A 22,711-nucleotide genomic window follows, 5' to 3' on the forward strand; every position below is an offset into this window, starting at 1 on the left:
TCCATGTTTTCTTTTCAGTAGCATGATACCATACAGCAGAGGCAGCACTAAAATCAGAACAAGGGGACTTGTCCACTCAACTCAGGTGCTGATGTGCTGTGTGACCCTAGGCAAGCCCGTTGGCCTTTCTGGGCCTCGATTTGTTTGTCACCAAAGCATTCAAAGCTGGATGTGGTGGCCTCCAAGGCTTCTTGCCAGGCCTTGGAGTCATACCTTCTCTGACTCTAAATTAAGGAGAGGGGTGTTAATAGAGGCTCAGAGATATATAGCTGGGGGTCACAGCCAGCTGTCTGGGCTCTAGGGCAGACTTAGGCTAGAGGGAGAATAACCTGCTTCTGAGACACTGCTGGAAAGTTGAATGGTTTACCTTCAAATACAATGATGCTAGTGTGTTTAAATTTTAATGTAGTTCCTTGCTTTAATCATCCTTTCTCACCAGGTACCTTTTAAAAAAGAAATAGCACACACACACACAAAAGAAATAGCACGTAATTACCCTTACTGAGTCCTTTATTACTAAACTTTGAAAATATATTTAGAAAGCATATTTGGGGTATAGATTTTCTTAACAAGTATATTTTAAGGATGTAAAATCATAACCTTGTATCAAGTGATGATCATTTTTTATTCATGAGGTATAATGAGTCATCTTTCAGCATGAACAATACATTCGTTAATCTCCAACACTGTAGGATGCAAAGAAATTTATATAAATCGTGGCTATCTTTACCTTTCCTTTTTTTTTAATTTAAAAAACACATACACACATACGTGTACAAACACATACAGAGGCACATATACACACAATTAAACCCATCTTTGCCCAAGAAGCGACCATTTAAATGGTGGTTTCTTATTGAATGAGGGTCTGAACCAGGGCCTCAGCCTGTTGTTGGCAGCAGCCTGACAGCTGTGGCTTCATCCACTGCTTGTTCAAATCAGCCCTCCCACCTAGCAGCTGGTAACCAAGGGAAAATCATGTGACCTTTCTAACTCTGTCTCCTCAGCCCAAACCAGAAAATACTACCACCTGCTTCCCAGGGTTGTTATGGGAGTTGAAGGAGGTGACTCTTGTGAAAGTACCCAGCAAAGGATGTTGCACAGGATAATGGCCAAGAAATGTTTAGGTTCCATGAGTTTCTCCAGCTAACCTTGGCCGAAGCAAGGTCAACAGGGAGCTGCCCAGAAGATATTACAGCATAGGGTCTCTAGACTGAGAAGAACACCAGGGTGGGATAGGCTATTTCGGCAGCTCGAGATGTGCGCCTCCTTTCCCCACCTGTATGTAGCTGTCCTAAGTCCCAGGATGCGCCCACTTTCTTCATGTCCTCCATTACTTGGTGACTTAGACTTTTTCCACTTCCTCCCTGGTCTCTTGATTTTGATTCCTGACATCCTGCGGAACTGCTGATTCAAGGAGAAAGCTTGACACTGCTGCTTCCGGGAAGGGGCACTGCGAAGTTACATTAGACATTTCCTGAGCCTCTGACACAGCCTATGTTGTCACAGGGCTGCTGCCTTTGAGGCACTCTTTGCCTATGATTTTTCTCTATGGAATGTTAGTGCTGGAGGCATTTTAAATTTAGCAGTTAGGCTCCCCTTCTCCCTCTCTCTCCTTCAGATTAGGGAATGTCATTCCAGAGGATGACCATTCCTGATGGAGCTGATTATATTAGCTTCCACAGAATTTTCTATTCACTTTGTATTCTCCTCTCGCTCTGCTTTTGTAAGCACAGATATAAACTGGGCTGGTTACCCTCCCTTCCCAACCGCCATCCCCACACTCCCTCCCTTCTTGCCCAGGCACAGCAGGACAGGGCTGAACGCTGGGCCTGCTGTGTTTGTGTAGCAACCCAGAGCAGCAGCAGCATCCTTCTGCCACCTGCTCCTTCCCTCAGGTCCCTGGGAGACCTGGTTGTAGCTTTGGGACTTTGTATACTCTAGTCTGGCTTGTTAACTATATCAGTGATGGCAGTGGCAGTCCTCAGCCTGGGTAGATTTGTTTGGCATTTGCATGGGTTATCTTTGGGGAGGATGGCAAAGTCTCCACTTCAGTAGCCCCTTTCTGAAGGAAACCCTCTGTGGTTGTCCCATGATTCACTGGTGTGCTCTGGGGCTGCTGCCTGCTTGGTAGTTTTCTGTGGAGAATCTTGATTCTCTTCTCAGTGCCAGATTTAAGTTCTTCTTGTCACATTCTGTCTCTGTGGACCAGGGAGAAGGGAAAGCTTCTGCATGAAGACTGTTCCTCCTGTGCAGTCCATTTTGCTTCTCTAGACTATCAGAAATTGTCTGTGTTGCCCACCAAGTCCTACCTCCCTGGGTCCTGGATTTAGGAGCTCATGGGAAGCCTTTTGAAGCCCCACCCCCTCACCCTCTAGCTCTCCCGCCTTGTCTTGTCCCTAAAGTTACCATGACAGCCTCAGATCCCTGTGGATGAGGCCTCCTTGTCTGCCAGGCAGAAGTAGCCACCCCAGCATGCCTGGCTCCCAGAACTCTCAGGGGCTGGGAAGGGTAGAGGCTGGTCAAACCCATGGGAGAAGTGGGGGCTTCCTATGAACTACTGCGACTCTGACCTTAAGCTCATTCTCTTGCTGGAGGCTGCCTTCTCCCTAAGGTGGGTTTCTCTGACCCTCACATGCCACACAGCTCTCAAGAATCAAGCTTCTGGAAGAAGCTCACATAGCCTATTGTGGACTAGGGCTGCCAACACAATATGCTCAACTATTCTCCATTGGCCATGGGGCTGTAGGTTCCTGACTAGTGGCCCTGGAAAATGTGATTTCTGTAACAGTCGACTCCGTGTTCCTCAGGCTTACCAGATTGCTAGGAGAGAAGGCCTTGTTCAAAGACTATCTTAATCTCTGCAAGTTATTTTGACATGTCAAAACTCCTCATATTCTGCTTGCTTGATGCCTAACAAACCTACTAGGCTGGGTGTGAAATGGGGAATTTCTGAACTTACTTACCAAAACTAAAAACTACACTCAGCTGAGGGCTGGCTGCTGGGGGTGGGGTGGAGAGGCATTGGCTGGCCAGGCATCATGCCACCTCCACAACCTCCCAGCCAGGTGTGGACACGTTTGTTGAGAGAAACAACTATCCCCCACCCCCACAGAGCCCTGCTGTCATCATCCGAACACATCTGCTACAAGGGCAGTGAAGAAGGCACAGCCACCCACTACTCCTGCCAGAGATGGCTGGCTGGGTGTCAGTGCTTGACCAGGTCCTGCCGAAGGTCGTTTATACTGCTCGAGCAGCTCAGCAGGTCACCTTGGTTGTGACTCTGGTCCAAGCTCATCCAGGCAGATCTAGAGCCAGAGTGTTCGACATCCCAGGTTGGGTTAAAGTCTGTCTGATGTTGAGACCTCTTTTTCCTCCCACTACACCCCACCTAATAGAGGATGTTCTCAGGACAAGGATTTGCCTCTTCCTTTTCCCATCCTCTATTGATCATCAGAGGATACTCAGGAGAACTAGAACCTGGCAAGAGTTTCAGTGTGCAGTATACAGCTATAAGATTTGTTAATACTATTTTTCTGATGTGATTGAACGTGCTCTCTCCTCCCCACTCTCCCTCTTCCTCTCCCTCACCTTCACTCCTTCCCCTCCTTCCCTCTATAATGCTTAGCATTTCCTTTAAACAGTGATTCTCAGAGTGTGGTCCCAGAAACAGCAACATCTGCATCCCCTGGGAACTTGTGAGAAACGCAGATTCTCAGGGACCACCCCAGATTGAGTCAGAAATGCTGGGCATAAGCCCCAGCAGTGGTCTAATAGGCCCCCCAGGTGATTCCGATGCACATTGAAGTTGGAGAGCTGTGGCTTGAAACTACCCTGCTTGTAATCCTCTTCACACTCAGATTGGTAGCATTGGTTAGGGGCTCACTGTGGCAGGTACTGTGCTAGTCATTCTCCTGGAAACTAGAGTGATCTGGTGATGGAGGTAAATATTACCCCCCACCCCACCTCCATTTTATAGATGAGAAACCTGAAGCCCAGGGAGGTTACATAATTAGCTCAAGGTCATTGGGCTAAAAAGGGGCAGAGCTGGAAATTGAATATTATAAGTCTCAACTCCAAACCCAGGATTCTTTTCATTCCCTCATAGGGAGCAACAGAAAAATAAGCACACTAGGCACTGCTAACTTTTCACAAAAGAGTAAAGTGGACAGTTTTTGTCTTTGACACTGCTAATCTACCACTTCTGACTTCTTTGTATTCCTTAAGTGTCCTTGCCAGAGTGCTTGTTTACCACCTGTTCTTCATCACCTCTTCCAAAACACTGCATGATACAAAGTGATTGTGTCTTTCTCTAGGGCATAGCTACACTTTACTAAGGATATGCAAGCCCAAAGGAATGGTTCTTTAATGGTGGAATTTGGAGCAGCTCAGTGGACTGGGGGTAGAAGCAGATATATATATATATATATATATATGTATGTTTAAACATTTTTATTCACACACCATGCAATCCAGCCAAAGTGTACAATGACTTTCAGTATAATCACAAAGCTGTGCTTTCATCACCACAATCAATTTTAGAACATTTTCATACCTCCTAAAAGAGAAACCCCGTGTTCCTTATGCCCTTCTATTATTGACACTTAGCATTGGTGTGGTACCTTTGTTATAATTGATGAAAGAAAATTAAGATATTACTGTTAACTATAGTCTATCATTTACATTAGGTGTATTTTTTCCTGCATATATCACCCTATTACTAACATCTTGTAATTGTGACATACATTTGTTCTAATCACATGCTTATTGTTTTTTTTTTTGTATGCTGTATGGTGGGGTCACATTTCATTATTTTTCCATGTGAGCAGCCCGTTATTCATGCTTATTCTTACATTTGTACAATTAATCACCTTCCTCATCCACAACAGGGTTCACTATGTTATACAGTCCCATGTTTTCTCCTCTAGCTTTTCTTCTAGTGATATACCGACCCTAGACTTCTTCTTTCAACCACAATCACAGACCTGGTTCAGCACTGTTATTTACACATGCAATAATGTGCTGCCATCACCGAGGCAGAGAGATTTTTGTTAGGGTTACTGACCAGTTCAGGGGAAGGTCTGGCTTGGAATCAGAATGTCCTTATAATCATGCTCTGCAGATAGCTGCTGGTGTGTCTCGGTATTCTTTGTTCTCATGGGTCCTCTAGTGGGTGAGAGACTGTCTGATGAAGCCTTCTGGCATGTAGAAAATCTACCACCGCCCACCCCAAGCCGAATTCACTCTAGGATGAAAGGTGTCAATACTTACATTAGGTCATCTGTTAAATACTTTGTTAAATCCATATAATAAAATACTATGTAGCCCCAGTCTCAAGTGATCACACTTCAGGGGCCAACTGGTAGAGTTCTGTTTCCGCTAAACCCAAACTCCATTGGGGTTGGTAGACTGTCAGGGTTGGGACAGGGTTAGGAGGATGAACTCTGCCAGCAGCTGCACACTCATGATCGTAGAGTTTCTGGCCAAAAACTAGAGCGCAGTTAGCTGCAAGTACAAATCTAAGACAGAAAGGAGGGAGAAAAAAGCTCTTTCTGTTCATAGGTCCCTGAAGTCAGTCTCTTAGCAAAGTATTATTCAGAGAAAGATTGCACAGAGGAGGCTGAGCTATGGGAGAGAAAATGCTCATCTCATCCCTCTGCTGTGGACAAAGAAATAAATCCACATACCTCCTAAGTGACCTTTATTTGTTTCTAGTAAGTGAGATGAAGGAGCCTTTTGCCAGATCTTTAAGTGACAGTTGCTCAGTAGATGCTGCTCTAAATTAATTTTACTGGCTTTTTAAAAAAATTTTAAACCATGAGAAAACATCTTTTCTGCAGTCAGGCTAAGTTTAGCCTAGTTCCTGAAGCACCTCAGGGTTGGGTTTTATGAGGGCTAAAGGGTATGGGTTTAACAGTTTTCCTTGTGTCTGGCCTTCTCCAGTAGAGATGATAAGAGGATTTGGTATTTGCAGTGTCATGGGGGTAGTGTGGGGGTGGGGAGGTGCAGGGCAGGGCCTGCAGAATTAGAACAGTTTCCTTCTAATGTCAAGGAAATATTTGCTAGCTTTCTGGCCCAACTTTTTGAAAGTACTATTTTGATTTATACAAGAGAGTGCTTTGGTTACATTCTTTGTTAAGAAAGAGAAACCTTTGGTCTGGAAGGCTTTCTCAATCCCTTGAGTCTCAACTCATCCCAGGATTTCGGTCCCACGTTGCTAGGGAGATTTACACCCCTGGGAGCCATTTGCCCATGTAGTGGGGAGGGCAGTGAATTCACCTGCCAAGTTGGCTTAGAGAAAGGGGACACATCTGAGTAGCAGGGGAGGTTCTCTGAGGGTGACTCTTGGGCCTGATTTTAAGTAGGCTTGGCATATCCTTTGCATGGATAAGTTTCATAGGGGCAAACCCCAAGATCAAAGGCTTGTCCTTTTGATTTGGTTGTCCCCACTACTTGTGATAGTATTAGAGATTCTCCAAATGGGGAGGTTGAATATTTCCTCTGTTCTCCCCAGTCCCCCAGGGGGACTTTGCAAATGCTTCTTTATTCACAGCCCAAATATATATTACTCTGTAATATATTGGGCGTCACACTAACCTAGATAAACCAACAAAATCTCCTGCTTGCCTTGTTCAGGATTCCATGTGCTTATGGTGTTCAACTGAACTACCCATACAGGTTGAATTAGGAGACACACTGCCCAAAGTATGAATTTTGCACCAAATAAGCGTCTCTCTCTTTGGTCTCACACAGAAGTTGAAGTTTTAAAATGGGGATGATATTTTTTTACCCTGTATTCTGATTTACTTTAGTCCTATCCAAATCAGCTTCATTCATATCTCTACTCGAAGTCTGATCAATTTTTAAACAGTTCCTGTATAGGGAACTTTCATAGCGGACTTTCATAGCTTCAGAATTCTAACTCTGAATCTTAGGTGTCACATAAATACCTGAAGTTTGGGGAATGGCCAGGTTATAAACAAACAGCTCAGTATCTCAGAATTTGGAAATAACAGTTACAACTCATGAATATATGTGACTGCTGTAAGAGCTTACAATCTCAGACCCTTTACAGTAGGCCCCAACCTGACCCATGTTCTCGACTTCAGTTCACTGAGTTTTTATATTATAGTTAGTGACATTGGCATTTTTGAAGAATACAGTCTGTTGTTTGGTATCATTTATAAAAAGTTCCTGAGTTTAGAAAAAAAAGGGGGGGAACCTTGTTGTTGTTTAAAAATTAAGTTCTCGCCTCTTACCCCCACCTCCACCTACCTAACTCTGGGAATGTATAATGCATGGATGTTTTATTTTGATTTGAGAAGGTTCCATACCTTGTCTCTTTTAAATTTGAAAATATGCACTATTACCCCCAGAATCCTACATAGCAGAAAAGTATTATGTATAGAGGACAATTGATTCCCTTTTAAGAAGTTCTGAAATAAAATTGCGGCTGCTTGTCAAAATAGATCTCAAAGTCATCTGTCACCCCCAAGAGTTATGCTTAATAAGGCTACGAAAACTCAGATGACATTTTAATTCCATTTTTCACAAATCAGAATGTTTTATGCTTTCACTTGGAGGTGGATGTAGTTGGTACTGGAGCAAAATTCCAGTTCTGCTGAATTGAGCAAAACGAGGTTTGAGACAGCCCACAAGGAGTTAATGCTTGGCTGGCATTATTCTTAAACAAATTACTGGCCTGGCCCAGTGGTGGCTTCTGAGCAATAGCCTGGAGTTTGCTCTCCACCTACTAAGAACACTCTGTGTGGTGGGGGAAGCATGTGTGTCCTGGTTTGGAGGGGTTCCATTGACTGCAGTACAGAAAGCCCCCCCCCCCCCATTTGGTGGCTCTCCAGAAGCACTGAGGCGTGGCAGTGCGGGTGGGGGGGGGGCTGGGCAGCTAATTTTGTATTCAGTGCTGACGCTGACGTTTTGCATGAACTGGGCAGGAGCGGCTGGAGGCGATGATGCGCAGGTCCCTGGAGCGGACGCAGCAGCTGGAGCTGAAGAAGAAGTGCTCGTGGGGAGTAGCGCTGGCTGCCGGGCTGGGAGGACGCGAGGGTGAGTGAAGGAGCTGGGCCTGCATTGCGGGGGTGCGGTGAGGATCTGGGGAACCCTTTGCACAGATTTAAGGGGACCTTCTCCAGATGTGATGTTTAAGCCAGGCTTCCTGTGTATGCATTTCTTATGAAGGGGGTTTGTGCATTCCTGTTGCTGGCAAACAGCAGTTAATGCAATACCTGGGTTTTCAGGAGAGCAAAATGCCCAAAAGGCTAGTAGAAAAAAACAAAGAATCAGAATGCAGAGCCTGGTTGAACACCACCTGGCAGGCCAGGGATGCCCATTTCAGGGATGGTAAGCCGCAGTCAGCTGTCACTTCTGGACAGGCTGGAGAGGCAGGGCAGCAGTTGCCTGCTAAAAGGGCTGGGAGTTTCACTTCTCATCATTAATTTTTGTTGCCCTTTCAATTCTGTTTCAAGGTGATTTCTTTCCTTATCGAGTTCATCATCCTCATAAAATTTTCAAATGTTTACTTGAATGTATGGATCGTTCCTTGTCTTTAGATTAAGACTAGTCTAGCTTCCCTTTCTTTGGTGTCTTGCTGCATTTTTATAATCTTAGCATTCTGTCATGCAGGAGTTGTCTACTAGCTCTTTCTGAGAGCAGAAAGGTTTAACTAAATTTCTAGTACAGATTCTTGACTTTGCTGTTTTGTGCTTTTAACTTTTTGACAGGGAATATACTTTTTTCTTTCAGTTTTCTTGTTTGAGAAGTCAACAACCCACTTTAGTTACTCTATCTAATTTCTTCATTAAAAACTAAAAGCCACCAAAAACTTGGGTCTTTTTTATTTTACCTCTCTGTGCTCAGTTTTTTTTTGTTTTTTTTTTTGCTGTGTAGGTGAATCAGAAAATACCCCATCCCCTCCTCTAGGTTTAGCAGCCAGCACCCTCCCTCTGGAACCAGGGACCACTGCCACCGCTGCCGAGTCCACCAACGGTATATCCGAGCATCACTGTTCTGATCATTTGCCTCCATCACCAACTTCTCTGTCTCGAGCACTTTTATAATTTATTTCATAGTCTGAACGGTTATAACTTATTTTCTAGAGATATGAATGACATACATGTATTTCTTTGTTCCTTTGTCATCATGGAGCTGTGCATGCTTTACATCCTTGTGCAGTGGAGACATTTCATCCTTAGCTCACCAATTTCTACCTTGAAAATTTTGTCATTGTTTGATTTTTGTGCATTTAGATCTTTAACACTCTTGTTAATCACCTATTTTAGGTATTAGGTAGCAGGAGCTCAGATCGCTTTGGGTGATAAAAACCTTTAATCATACAGAGTCCCAGATGGAAAGCTTGTGCTTGGTATGAATGTGATGGATTCCTAGAGAGGGGTTAGAAAGGGAGAATAGTAGGGAGTTTCTGTGCGATCTTCATCAGTCCTAACACTAGGGACCTAACTGAGTAGATAGCTTGGCTTTGTTCTTGATTTCTAATAGGTTTTATGTGTCATATACAGACTTCAGAAATTCTTATGGTTTAGATTAAAAACAGAACACGCAAATCTTTGCTTCCATTTCAGAATGGCTTTACAAATGTAACTCATTCTCTCCTGGCAAAGGAAAAAAAAGATCTAAAAGGACTGCAATATTTACCAGCAATGCAGATGGTCAGATTACAGCAGTAAAAATAAATATCCATGGTTTACAGCATTGCTTTCACAAAGAATAATCATTATTGGTGTTGCTTAGTAGCAGAGAGCTTGCTACATGGCCCAGTTAATAGTATCATTTCCGCCCTCCACCCTCCCCATAGACATGCAAGTAGAGTTGAATAATCCCCCTCTGGGAAATCAGTACCCAGGGCCTTGGGCACCAAATTTATGGGGGGTGCCAGAAATCTCTGTAATCAAGATAAAATAATATTTTAGTGCAGTATTTTAAAAATATAATAATGCAGTAGATTTTTTTTTTTGGCATGGGCAGGCACTGGGAATTGAACCCGGGTCTCCGGCATGGTAGGCGAGAGTTCTGCCACCGAGCCACTGTCACACCACCATAATGCAGTAGTTTTAAGAACATAAAAATATGAAAAAGTAAAAAATATTTTTAAAAAAATAATGCAAAATAATCCATGATGAACTGGTGTTCAGATCTCTTAAGACTAGCATAATGCTTAGTCATGTTGGAGCCTGAGGCAAAATACAAAACATGCACCCTTACATTCATGGCTTTACATGCTTTTTAATTTTGTAATTTTTTTTCCAGAATATTAAAGTAGTTGAAAATTATTGAAAAGTAAGTGTATTAAAACTTACATCATTTCAATTGGAGCTGAAGGGTTACAGACTGTGCAACAGAACTAGATACAAAAACTCAAAAATGGACAGCACAATACTATCTAATTGTAATGTAATTATGTTAAAACACTGAATGAAGCTGCATCTGAGCTATAGTTTTTTTGTTTGTTTGTGTTTTTTTCCTTTTTTATATATATTTATTTTTATTATTTTTATTTTTTTCTCTATATTATCATTCTATATCTTTTTCTGTTGTTTTGCTAGTTCTTTTCCTAAATCAATGCAAATGTACTAAGAAATGATGATCACACATCTATGTGATGATATTAAGAATTACTGATTGCATATGTAGAATGGAATGATTTCTAAATGTTGTGTTAGTTAATTTTTTTAATTAATAAAAAAATTTTGTAATAAATACATAAATAAATATCACACACACAAAAAAACTTACATCATTTCAAGTTTAAATATTTTATTTGTACCCGAGCAGAATTTATTATAATTTTATTTCAGCTTAAATTAATGTAAACTTGTTTAAGTTTACATCAATAAAAATTAAGTTTAAATTAATGAAAACTTATTTAAGATTGTCACTTGGCCGAGAGAAATTGTCAAACATGGAAGTCTTCTCTGTTGAAGACGTGATGAGCTAAGGGGTAGATTTTGGAAATGGAGTTGCTTCCATTCAAGCTAAGGGCACACAGTTTTCCTTTGGCTGCAGGCTCTGAGGTGGGCACACGCAGCCATCTCTACGTTTGCTGTAATGATTCACTTCAGAAACCAGTCGAAAATACAGGCTGGTAAATGAGAACACCAAAACCCAGAGCCACATTTTATAATCCTGACCATCAACAGTCAAAGCATTTGAGAAAGGGCCATTTTGACCCCATCTCTTGATAAAAAGAAGAAACCAAAGTCATTCTGCTTCAAATACAGTTTCTTCCATACAAATTATATCCCTCTCCAACCCAAGCTAAAGATAACAGAGAAAGTCCAGTTTCAGAGCACAGTCTCAGTCAGACCCTAGGGCATTTTCCAGTGGCGATTTATCTCTGGGTCCAGGTTGGTTTTGTTTTCATGTAGTCTGAATATACTTAAAAAATACCCTGGACAAAAGGGGGAAAATTCAGCTTCCCCAAGTAAAGAATTCTTGATATTCTCATGAGCAGTGGGGACAGCCAAAGTAATAGGCTGAGCACCCAATCTTGGGGGTTGTACATATGAAACGAGGGTAGACTAAGCCTACTTAAAATTAGGCCTAAGAGTCACTCCCAAGAGAACCTCTTTTGTTGCTCAGATGTGGCCTCTCTCTCTCTCAGCCAACACAATAAGCAAACTCAGTGCCCTCCCCCTCTCTGTATGGGACATGACTCCCAGGGGTGTGGACCTTCCTGGCAACATGGGACAGAAATCCTAGAATGAGCTGGAGCTTGGCATCAAGGGATTGAGAAAACCTTCTCGACCAAAAGGGGGAAGAGCAAAATGAGACAAAATAAAGTGTCAGTGGCTGAGAAATTCTAGAGTTGAGAGGTTATCCTGGAGGTAATTCTTACGCATATAGATATCACCTTGTTAGTCAAGATGTAATAGAGAAGCTGAAAATGTAAGAGGAGGGAACTGCCTGAAAATGTCGAGCTGTGCTCCAGTAGCCATGTTTCTTGATGATGATTGTATAGTGATATAGCTTTCACAGTGTGACTGTGTAATTGTGAAAACCTTGTGTCTGATGTTCTTTTTATCTACCTTATCAACAGATGAGTAAAACATATGGAATACAAATAACAGAGGGAACAAATGTTAAAATAAATTTAGATTGAAATGCTAGTGATCAATGAAAGGGAGGGGTAAGGGGTATGGTAGGTATGAATTTTTTTCTGTTGTCTTTTTATTTCTTTTTCTGAATTGATGCAAAAGTTCTAAGAAATGATCATGATAATGAATATGCAACTATATGATGATGTTGTGAATTACTGGTTATATATGTAAAAAAACTGAAATGGTCATAAGTTAAGAATGTTTTTGTTGTTATATATTTTTTTATAATTTAAAAATTAATTTTAAAAATCACAAAAAAATAGGGGAAACGAATGTTAAATTTAGTAGATTGAAATGCTAGTGATCAATGAAAGGGAGGGGTATGAAATATGGTATGTATGCATTTTTATCTGTTTTCTTTTTATTTCTTTTTCTGAATTGATGCAAATGTTCTAAGAAATGATGATGATATTGTGAGTTATTGATTATATATCAAGAATCGTAAGATCATATGGTGAGAATATTTATGTTTGTATGTGGTTATGTTTAATTAAAAAAAAAACCTGGACATAAGGAAATTCTTTGCTGAGGAATTAGCATGGCTCTCATTAAAATTGAAGAAACACTCTTGCTCCACACCACTGGCTGCTGTAGCCTAAGCATTTCCAAATTAGGATAATTAGATATCAGGGTGATGAAAGCACATGTGCTGGGCCACAGCTGTTTAGGAGGTATGTGGGTAAGGATGAGTGGGTGGGATATATTCTTCTTGGGCTACTGTGGTGGAAATACCAGTATCTTTAATGTGTTTCTCTGCAGCATGTGACAAACTTTCAACATCAACCATGAATTTACCGAAGCCAACAGAGTCTCCCATGAGCAAACGCCTGTCTTCATCCACTGTGCCAATACCCTATTCCCCAGACCGAGGCAAGTGAACACTGAGATCTGTTCTCTCCCCAGCAGTTTGCTTCTTTACCTTTGGCCTTTGTTAGAGCCCCCTCTTGCACCTTTTGCAGATACCGTTGTCCTGAAGTTGTGGTTTGAATGTGGGAGCCCTAGGGCCTTGCTAAGTGAGCTTTAAGAAAGTGGAGCCACTCTTTAGGCCAGGTTGTTACTGAACAGGGACAGGAATTTAATGACATTCTTCCAGTCTGAAAGAGAATGTTCCATTTCCACAGTGCATGGAGGAGTTATCCTGCCCAGGAATTAATTGACCAGTGGGCAGATGTGACCATTAAAAAAGGCAAATGCCTGGTTATACAACATGGCATATTAGCCAAAAAGAGGAGAACCGATGACTCAGGGTTACATAGGAGACTTCCCTGTGTATAAAACCAGAGCTCTGCAGTTGTGGCTTGGAGACCTGCCTATTTTTTCAATGAAAACAGAGGCCCAGAACTAGTATGAGGCCCTTAAGGGGAAAAGAAAGGGCGCCTTTCCAGGCTCTCTGTTTCAAGGTGGGAGATATGTATACAACACTTGCCAATTTGAAACACTGAATAGATGTAAACCCTTCTGTGTTGTAAGTGTTATAAGGCCTCTCCTAGAGGCTCAGGAAACTGCATGCGTACTTTTCAGAGCATGTAATTTAAGGGGTGGGGGGAACCTCTCCCTGTGGTAAATGCTTATTTTAAAGCACTCTTTAAGAAGTGTCAGGTGCCATAGAGTATTTAACACATCCAGTCATCACCCACGGTTAAGGAGGATGACTTTGAAGGGGCTAGTGTGTCTTCCTAGTTGTTTTTCTCTGGTCCTGACCTTGCACTTCTGTCACAAAGGCGTGCCACAGGTGTCAGAGGCCCCGGAAGGGTCAGGATGCTGCTTATCTCTGAGGCAGTTCCTGGGTCAGCACTGGAAACATTGACTTAACTAAGAGCTGGATGAGGAACCACCTACACATTCTTAATTCTATGTACTATTTCACTAGCAACTGTATTCTGTAGGTTTTTCATTAATTCACGTGGTTACAAATTGATGTTCAATTCATTTTCTGCATTGATTAATATGTAGAGATGTCACTAATTGTTATATATTATCAGCAACTGAATTAGCTGCTTGTGGATTATAAATTGAAGTTTTTTTCATCCAAAAACTATGTGTACTATTAGTGAGTGCCAAAGAATACAAACTAATTTATTAGAAAAGTTAATCCACTGCAATGCGATACATTCCAAAACCATACAAATGACATTTTACTCACTGAATTTCAGATTCTGAGTACTACTATCTTCCACTAAAGTTGACAGTTGACTATTTTTATTTTGTGTGCTTCTCATTTGATTGTTGCCCTTATTTACATGGAAAAAGTACAGAAGGTATGCATTTTAATATTATTATAAGACTGCATATTTCATTAACCAAGTCAGTGGTTAATATTTCTTAACAGAGGACCTAAAGCAAGTGTTTTGTAGAAGTGATTTATATATTTTTTTCAGTATTAGGCCTGCTTGATGAGTAAATGGGTTCTTGAGCTCATATACCATCTTGGGAGGTGGACGAATCCTTTTAGGGTGATACAGATCACTGTACTATAATAACATTTTTCATAATGTCTGGCACTCCAGGAGAATTAATGTGCTTTCCCAAACTCTTAAGTTATTCATCATTTGTTTTCTTTTACTGTGATCAACTCCAAAGGCATCCTTTGCTAGAATATTTCTCATTTATTTTCCACATTTGTTCTGCCCCCCCAAAGTTAATTTGCATCATACACTAAGTTGTTTTAAACGTTTGGTTTTTATTTTGTTTTGATTTTGTGTTTTTAAACTTTTGTTTGATTCCATCCCTCAGCTCATCGCATGCCCCTTAGTTCCATGGAAACCTATCTTGTTATGCGACTGTTGACACCCACACAGGCTTCTTTAGCCAGAAGCAGAAGTGCTCTCATACTTTCTGAGCAGTCCAGTGATTCAGGTAAAAGAGGCCATGCTGGTAACACAGAGGAACTTGCCTGAAAGGGTGATGATTGGCCTTTGAGTTATTTCCAAATTTTTACCCTTTGCTTCTCATTTCCTGACTTAATATCTCCAACAGTTAATATTTTCAGCAATTAATAATGACAGTGTTTTGCTATTGTTATGTTTCTTTTCTTTTAAGTGTCCCAAAGGTGAGTAAACTATTTTACACTAAAGGTATGTGAATTAGAAAGATTACTATTTGGTAGGCTATGGAGGTTAGCAGCCTTTATTTTAGGAGATAGTATAGGAAAGTAACCTGTAGGACCAGTCTCTGGTGTCCCATAACCAGCTCTATGGCTTGCTAGCTCTGTTACTTTGGGGAACTTAATTAACTTCTCTAAGCCTCAGCTTCCTTCTCTATAAAATGAAGTTACTTTAAATTGTCAGGAGGATCAATGCATATAAATGAAGTAGCACAACGTTCAGCACAGAGTAAGAGCTCAACAAATGTCTAGAGCCTTGCTAATCAGTATGATCCATGGACCAGCCACATTGGCATCCCCTGGGAGCTTGTTAGAAGGGCAGACTCTCAGGCTCCACCCCAGTCTTATACATTAAAGTCTGAGAAACACTGGATCAGACCATGAGAGCTCTTTATCAAAGCAGAGTGAATCCTCATGGATAGAGGTCAAAGTTGACTTTCTCTTTGTAGATAGGCAGTGGCATATCCATGTAAGGTCAGGCCTGTACTCAGTTCCTGAGATAGTGTATTCACTGAGATGACATATAAATCGCATGTAAACTTCTACCTGGTGGTAGCTGCTTCCAAATAGTTATGCCATTTCTGCAAAGAACATATACATATGGCCAAATAAGCACATGGCAAGATGCGCAACATCATTAGGGAAATGCGAATCAAAACCACAAAGAGATACCAGTTCATACTTACTAGGATGGCTAAAATGAAAAAGACAAATAATACCAAGTATTGGTGAGGATATGGAGAAATTGGAACCCTCTTACATTGCTGGTGGGAATGTAAAGTGGTGCTGCTGCTTTGGAAGAGAGTCTGGCAGTTCCTCAAAAGGTTAAACATACCCATACCAAACTCTGAAATCTGTTCTACAGCTAAATGTTGCGATGTGCTTTGAAATTTATTGCTTTTTTTGTATACGTTATTTTTCACAAAGAAGGAAAAAAAGTCAAATGTGATGATAAACGCACAACTATAAGATGATATTGTGAACCATTGATTGTACACTTTGGACAATTACATGGTTTGGGACTATATAATACATATCAATAAAAAATAAGTAATTAAATAAAATGTGAAAGATTAGAAAGGAAAAAAAAATGAAAGCACCAAAAATGTATCAATAAAAAAAATCAAATGTACATACTAAAATTTCAGTATACACATATTCATCATGGTATTATTTATAACATGTAAAAATTGGAAACACCCAAATGAACAGATAGACAAAATTGATTAAATAGATTATAGTGCCATATCGATTGGTTTTTCTTTTCCATTGGTTGTTTTTTTTGCATGGGCGGGCACTGGGAGGTGAACCTGGGTCTCTGGCATGGCAGGCGAGGATGCTGCCACTGAGCCACCGTGGCCCACCCTCCATTGGCTTTTAAACATAACTTTTTAAAACCACATGTTCCATCAACAGCTAATAATATAGGAAACCACTGCACACGATAAATATTATAAAATTTATCTGGAGAATGATTTTGTTTTAATAACATATATATTTGTTTAGAAGAGTACTGAATGAAATAGGATAAAATATTTTTTTTTAAAAAAAAGGGTTAACATGGAGTTACTATATGGCCCAGCAGTTCTACTCAGAGGCATAGAGTCAAGGGGATTGCAAACATGTCCACACAAAAATTTGTGTGTGGATGTTCAGAGCAATATTATGTTCATAGTAGCCATAAAGTAGAAACAATCCATCAGCAGATGAGTAGATAAGCAAAATGTGGTCTGTCCATACAATGGAATATTGTTCAGCCATAAAAAGGAATGAACTACAACATGAATGAACCTTGAAAAAGTTATGCCAAGTAAAAGAGGCCAGACACAAAAGGCCACATATTGTATGAGTCCATTGACAGAAAATGTCGAGAATAGGCAAATCCATAGAGACAGAATGTAGGTTACTGGTTGTCAGGGATGGGGGATTGAGATGGGGAGTGACCACTTAATGGGTATGGGGTTTCTTTTGGAAGCAGTGAAAGTGTTCTGGAATCAGAGTGTGGTGATAGTTGCGCAACATTGTGAATATACTAACAGATATTGAATTGTACACTTTAAAAGACTGAATTTTATGGTAAATGAATTATATCTTAATTTAAAAACAAATGCTGGTATGTGTAGAGCGGAATGAGCATGTGTTGGGAATGTTTGTGTTTCTTTCTTGTAATTTTTTTTTAATTAATAAAATTTTTTTTTAAATGCTGGGAAGTAAGAAGTATCCCTGTTTTGAGAATGGGGAATGTGTTGGGAGGTCCTCAAGAGGGTCCCTTTGCTAGGAGGATTCATAGGACTCAACATCTAATCATACACATGGCTGTGATGGGTACATGACAAAATCAGCAAAGGGGAAAAGTGTATAGAGCTAAGTCCAGGGGAAAGCAGGTGCAAATTTGCAGAATTGTCTCCCAGTGGAGTCATGTGCAGCATATTTAATTCCTCCCCAGCAACCAGCTGTGACAACACTTGTAAAGTGTTGCCAACCAGGGAATCTCGTTAGAAATTCAGTGCCCAGAGTTTTGTTTTGTTTGAGAGCTAGTCATGTAGGCACCCCTGCCTGGCAGGTACCCAAATTCTAGCCTTACAAAAGAAAAGCAGGTATTTACCATAAACCATATTTTTGTATAAACAATTTAGACCCAGGGACCTGCTCTTACCAGTTACGGGATTGGGAGCCCTCCTGAAATTGAAGTTCCCAGATGCCAACCAAGGGCTGACCTTGCCAGCAGGCCCTTCCAAAGTTAGCACTCAAGCCTGCTGTGTCCACTCTTTTCTACAAGAGGAATTGAAGTTGAGAGGTTAAGTAACCTGCCCTAGGTGTTCTATTAGGTGACAGCACTAGGTCAGTCTGGCTCCAAACCCCAGACTTTTAAGCCTTGAAATGAACTTGATTCTTGAGTATTGAGCCTTTTTAGGATAGTATCTATTCTGTGTACAGTAGAAAAAGTGTGATTTTGAGAATATGTTTCACCCATGTCACATTTTAACAGAAATCTGTTCTTCCTAACTCCTTGCTCCTCCCTTACTTTTCCTATCTCTCTGGCTATTATACTGTAACTCTCTAGTATTCCATACCTGTCCTCGTATAGCTCCTGCTGGTCCTCTTAAATCTTCCTACAAGTCTTCGCCCACCCGAAATGCTGAGAGGAAGAAGGCCACATCAACATCTGGTGTAGGATATGCAGGAAAAGGAGTCCCAGCAGGAGCAGAGGCCTCTCTGGTAGGTGTAAAGCCCACTTACTCATCCCCCTTGGGACTCTGGTTCATCTGACAATGTGATCGATTATTTCCTGTGCTTGACCCTGGGGATGGGGTGGGTACATGTTCTATCAGTTTCTTAAGGGACTGCTCAAAGGACAGATTTGGTGTAAAACTTTACCCCATTTTTGCCAATCATTGAAGTGTTTACACCCTCCTGATTCTTAGTGCCTTAGAGAAAATTCCTAAAGACCTGTCCTTGTTATATAGTCTGCCATCTGGAGAACAGAAGTCAGGAGGAATGTTCCAAATATCCCCTCATTGCTTTTTTAAGAATGCCTGATTCTGGGCCAGTCTTGCATGTATAGGTAACTAGAACTGAGATTCTAGGTCAGCTGTCATCCGCAACAGTGGCCTCTAAACTTTTTTTGATGGTATGCTGACACCGTCAGTGACACACATGTTGAACAGGTACCCCGAGTGTATGTATACTTACTAGAAATTGTGCATACCTTACTACTTTGATTAATTATCAGTTGCTACATACAAATTACCCCAAACCTTAGCAACTGATCATCTCGTAGGTTCTTTGGGTCATAAATTAGGAATGGCTTAGCTGGGCAGTTCTGGCTCAGGGTCTCTCATGAGAGTACAGTCAGGATGCCAGCTGGGCTGCCATCATCTGAAGGCTTGATGGGGCCTCTTCCAGGATGGCTTGCTTACCTGGCTGTTGGTAAGAAGCCTCTGTTCCCTACTCCATGGGCCTCCCTGTAGGGCTGATTGATTGAGTGTCCAAATGACACGGCAGCTGGCTTTCCCAAAGTGAGCCATCCAAGAGAGAGAAAGCAAGGAGGAATCTACAGGATCTCTTACGACTTCATCTCAGAAGTTAAACACCATCACCTCCAGTATGGGCTATTCATTAAAAGCAAGTCTCTAAGATCAGCCCACACTCACTGGAAGGGGAATTAAACTCAGCCTGTCGAAGGGAAGATTATCAAAGAATGTGTGGACCTATTTTAAAACCACTGCATTATTCTACCATTGGGTATTTTATATTTTATAATCTGTATGTATTTTTTTGTATCTAATGTACCCTTGAGGGTCTCAAACGAGAAATGAATGTTTCAGATTCGGGTTTTACTATAGGTTGGGTTACTATGGAGCAGTGCTGATGTATGTGGGTATGGGACCAAATGAGGATCTGCTGCAGCAAAGTGTAGGGTAAGAGGAGAAGAACACTAGCCTTTGTGGAACACCCACTGGCTGCTAGACACTTATAGCCATGTCCTAACTTTTGAGGTGAGAGTAATGAAGAAGTCTCAGGGGAATGGGTGGGCCTGGAGGAAGTAATTATAGTCCCCAGTATACTATGTATTCTGTTCAAGATCCGTAGCTCTCTGTCTTGAACATTATAACTGCGACATTTTACCCACTCATAATTGTTTTTGCACTGAATGTATGTCTTTATACTCTTCACAGTTTCTGTAGGTCCAGGACCATAATATGGTTTTGTTGCTAACTTTTTGCAGATAACAAAGGGAAGAAAAGGTTTGTATATTTAGGCTGAAGACTATTATTATTTATTTTATTGGATGACCTAAATGTCACGACTTTATGGTGCTTGCTTCCCTGCAAAAATTCCTGTTGTGTGACGCACCGTAGCTCTGTATTGGTCCTCTGAAGGGAAGGTTTACATCTCTTCCACTCGGGATATTTTTTGAAATTGTAGGAGTAGTGCAAATCCTGGGCCTTGGCTACCCTGTTCTGTATACTCCTTATAGACGGAGAAGGTAAAGAGGGAGCCGCGAACAGCATCTTCTGTTTCCACCATGGGCGTTGGGTCCCCCCTGAGAAGATGTGACTTTCCAGCAGGCATTTCTAAGAGATCATCGTCTCCAGTGACATACAAGTAAGCATCTTTCCATTTTTCCACAAAGTCCATTTGGCGGGAGATGTGTCTGATTAGGATTTGTGTCTGCTGATTGGTCACCCATGGGACATTGTGAACCACAAAGGCTGAGTAGGAAAAATGGCTGAGTTTGAGTTATCCAACTTGACCATCAGTGTACCTCCTCGATAGAAGATGGGCCATTAAGGCATTTGTTGCCTGGGAAATAGAGGATTCTTACTTACCAAGCTGATCCATTCAGCATTTTCTTTGCAGGTCCCTGAATTTTGTTCTGCTTTTCTCACATTCTCCTTCTTTCTCCTCTAATTGCATCTGGAATGGAATGATTGTATCATGCTTTTATGCCTACTCAGGCTTGCTTGCTCACTTGCTCACTCACTGAGACAGTGAGACAAGACCAACAATAAGTTTTTTTATTGAAACTAATATATATATTGCTTTTGTATGCTGTTTGGCAGGGTCACATTTCATTCTTTTTCCATGTGAGTATCCGTTATTGCAGCACCATTTGTTGAATTTTTTGTTCGCTTGTTTGTTTTTGTTGGTTTCTTTGTTTGTTTGGGAAGTACATGGGTTGGGAATCAAACCCGGGTCTCCCACATGGCAGGCAAGAATTCTACCACTGAGCTACCATCACACCTTCCTGAAACTAATATATATTTTTAATAACTGAGTAAACTCATCAATGAAACCATGTAACTGAAAAGCAAATTTGAACTCACTGCATGACGGCTGTCTTGTCATTAAAATATTTTACTGTTAGTAACTGATGAGAGTAATGTGTAGATTGAAAACATCTTCAGTTGTATCAAGTTGAGAGAGAAATTATTTCATTTGGGAAAACAGAAAAGTTTTTATAGGGAGAGAACCAGATAAACATTGTTTCACGCATCAGTTTGATTCAGAGAATGTAGGATAAAACACAAATATAGTAAACACCTGGAATTTTGTTTAAAATATCTTAAGGTAAATATCAGCTCTTATTTCAAATTTGTTGCTTTCTACTGGAGACTTTTTCACTATTCTTTTGCTCAGAGATCACTATCATTTTTCTAGACTATTAATACCAGTTATTGATGGATCTGTCCCCCATAAGGAAAATCCTATGGAATTAATAGCATCTTGTTTTCTTTGTAAGTTCATTGCACCCTGCCTTTGCTAGTTTTGCCTGTCTTTGGCTATGGTATTGATCTCTTGCAATTTCTTTAAGTCTGTTAGGTGGGCTGTACGATCTCTGTTTTCTCTTTATCTCATTTCTGAGTCTTTTCAGCTTCCATCCACTTGTCACTTTTCTGGTGTTATTTTGGGACATTTATATAAACAGAAAGAAAAGCCTAGTTCATCCTGGGTTTTTTTTCCAGATTTCACCCCTCTCTTGTCCTTGATACTGAATCGTGGTCCCTGTGTGGCTATTCACTCATCATCGTCATCGTTGTAAATTTCACTGAGGTGAACAAGGGAACTGTTGCCCTCCATAGAGATGAGAATTTGATTCTTGGAAGCAAGCTCCCAGTCTGCTCTGTGCTATTTCTTTTCAAGTAGGAAACCTCAAAGAAGATTGTGTTTCCAGAACTATTTTATCTCTTAAAGGACACATCCTCCAAATTTCATATGAGCTTTCCCTGCCCAAAGAGGTTTGAACAAAATCCCAGGTTATTTTTAATGCAGTTCAATTTAGAGAGATTTTTTTACTTCTCCTATATCTGGAACAGTAATTGGTCCCTAGTAGGTGCTTATTAAATATTTGTGGAATGAATAAATGCAAGTCACTGTGCCAGGTGCTCCAGAAAATTGCAAAGTGAGTGAAAACAGTCTCTATTTCAAGGACCCCTAAGCAAGGAGAGAGGGAAGATGTGTCTACAAGATGAGTATAGTACCAGGCCCCAGTCCAAAGACTTGCCCAGCTTTTCATCCCTTGACACAGCTCAGCTGTTGTCTTCTCCAAAGCCACCCAGAGCTAAATTCACCCCCTCCTCTGTGCTTGCCTAGCATCACTTGTATTCATTCACTCATCTGTTCAACAAATATGTATTGAGCGCTTACTCTCTGTCTGGGCTCTTGTGAGGGCTGTGGACATGGGGATAAGGAAAGCAAAGTTCCCTGCCCTCATGGTGTTTACATGGCAATGAACAAGCAAATATAATGTCATGGGGTTGTGGTGCCCTGAGAAAAAATGAAGTCGAATAAGATGATAAGGTAATGGAGGGGAACCAGCTAGATGGGGTGGTTGGGAAGGCTCCTCTGAGGAGGTGATGTCTGCAGGAACCTGCATCACATGAGGGAGCAAACCAAGTAGACCCATGCTTCATTGCACTGTGTTAGAATTTTACATTTGCTTCACCATCTCCTGCTAGACTGATCATGTCAG

The 22,711-nt window shown here is 41.1% G+C and overlaps 1 protein-coding gene across 7 annotated transcripts in view; it reads left to right on the forward strand.

Moving 5' to 3' along the window:
* Positions 1-22,711, forward strand: part of MAP7D2 (MAP7 domain containing 2) — a 121,835-nt gene that overhangs the window by 65,088 nt on the left and 34,036 nt on the right. For 4 of the 7 annotated variants that reach the window (XM_077146733.1, XM_077146739.1, XM_077146734.1 and 1 more), the window contains exons 4-9: positions 7,953-8,064; positions 8,905-9,003; positions 12,891-13,001; positions 14,865-14,987; positions 18,299-18,453; positions 20,216-20,343. In XM_077146733.1, coding sequence (XP_077002848.1) covers positions 7,953-8,064; positions 8,905-9,003; positions 12,891-13,001; positions 14,865-14,987; positions 18,299-18,453; positions 20,216-20,343 — 728 coding nt within the window. The remainder of the gene's footprint in view (positions 1-7,952; positions 8,065-8,904; positions 9,004-12,890; positions 13,002-14,864; positions 14,988-18,298; positions 18,454-20,215; positions 20,344-22,711) is intronic. The other 3 variants (XM_077146737.1, XM_077146736.1, XM_077146738.1) reach the window with 3 other exon arrangements.

This window comes from Tamandua tetradactyla, chromosome X (genome assembly GCF_023851605.1).
Source record: "Tamandua tetradactyla isolate mTamTet1 chromosome X, mTamTet1.pri, whole genome shotgun sequence".
Taxonomy (NCBI): Eukaryota; Metazoa; Chordata; class Mammalia; order Pilosa; family Myrmecophagidae; genus Tamandua; species Tamandua tetradactyla.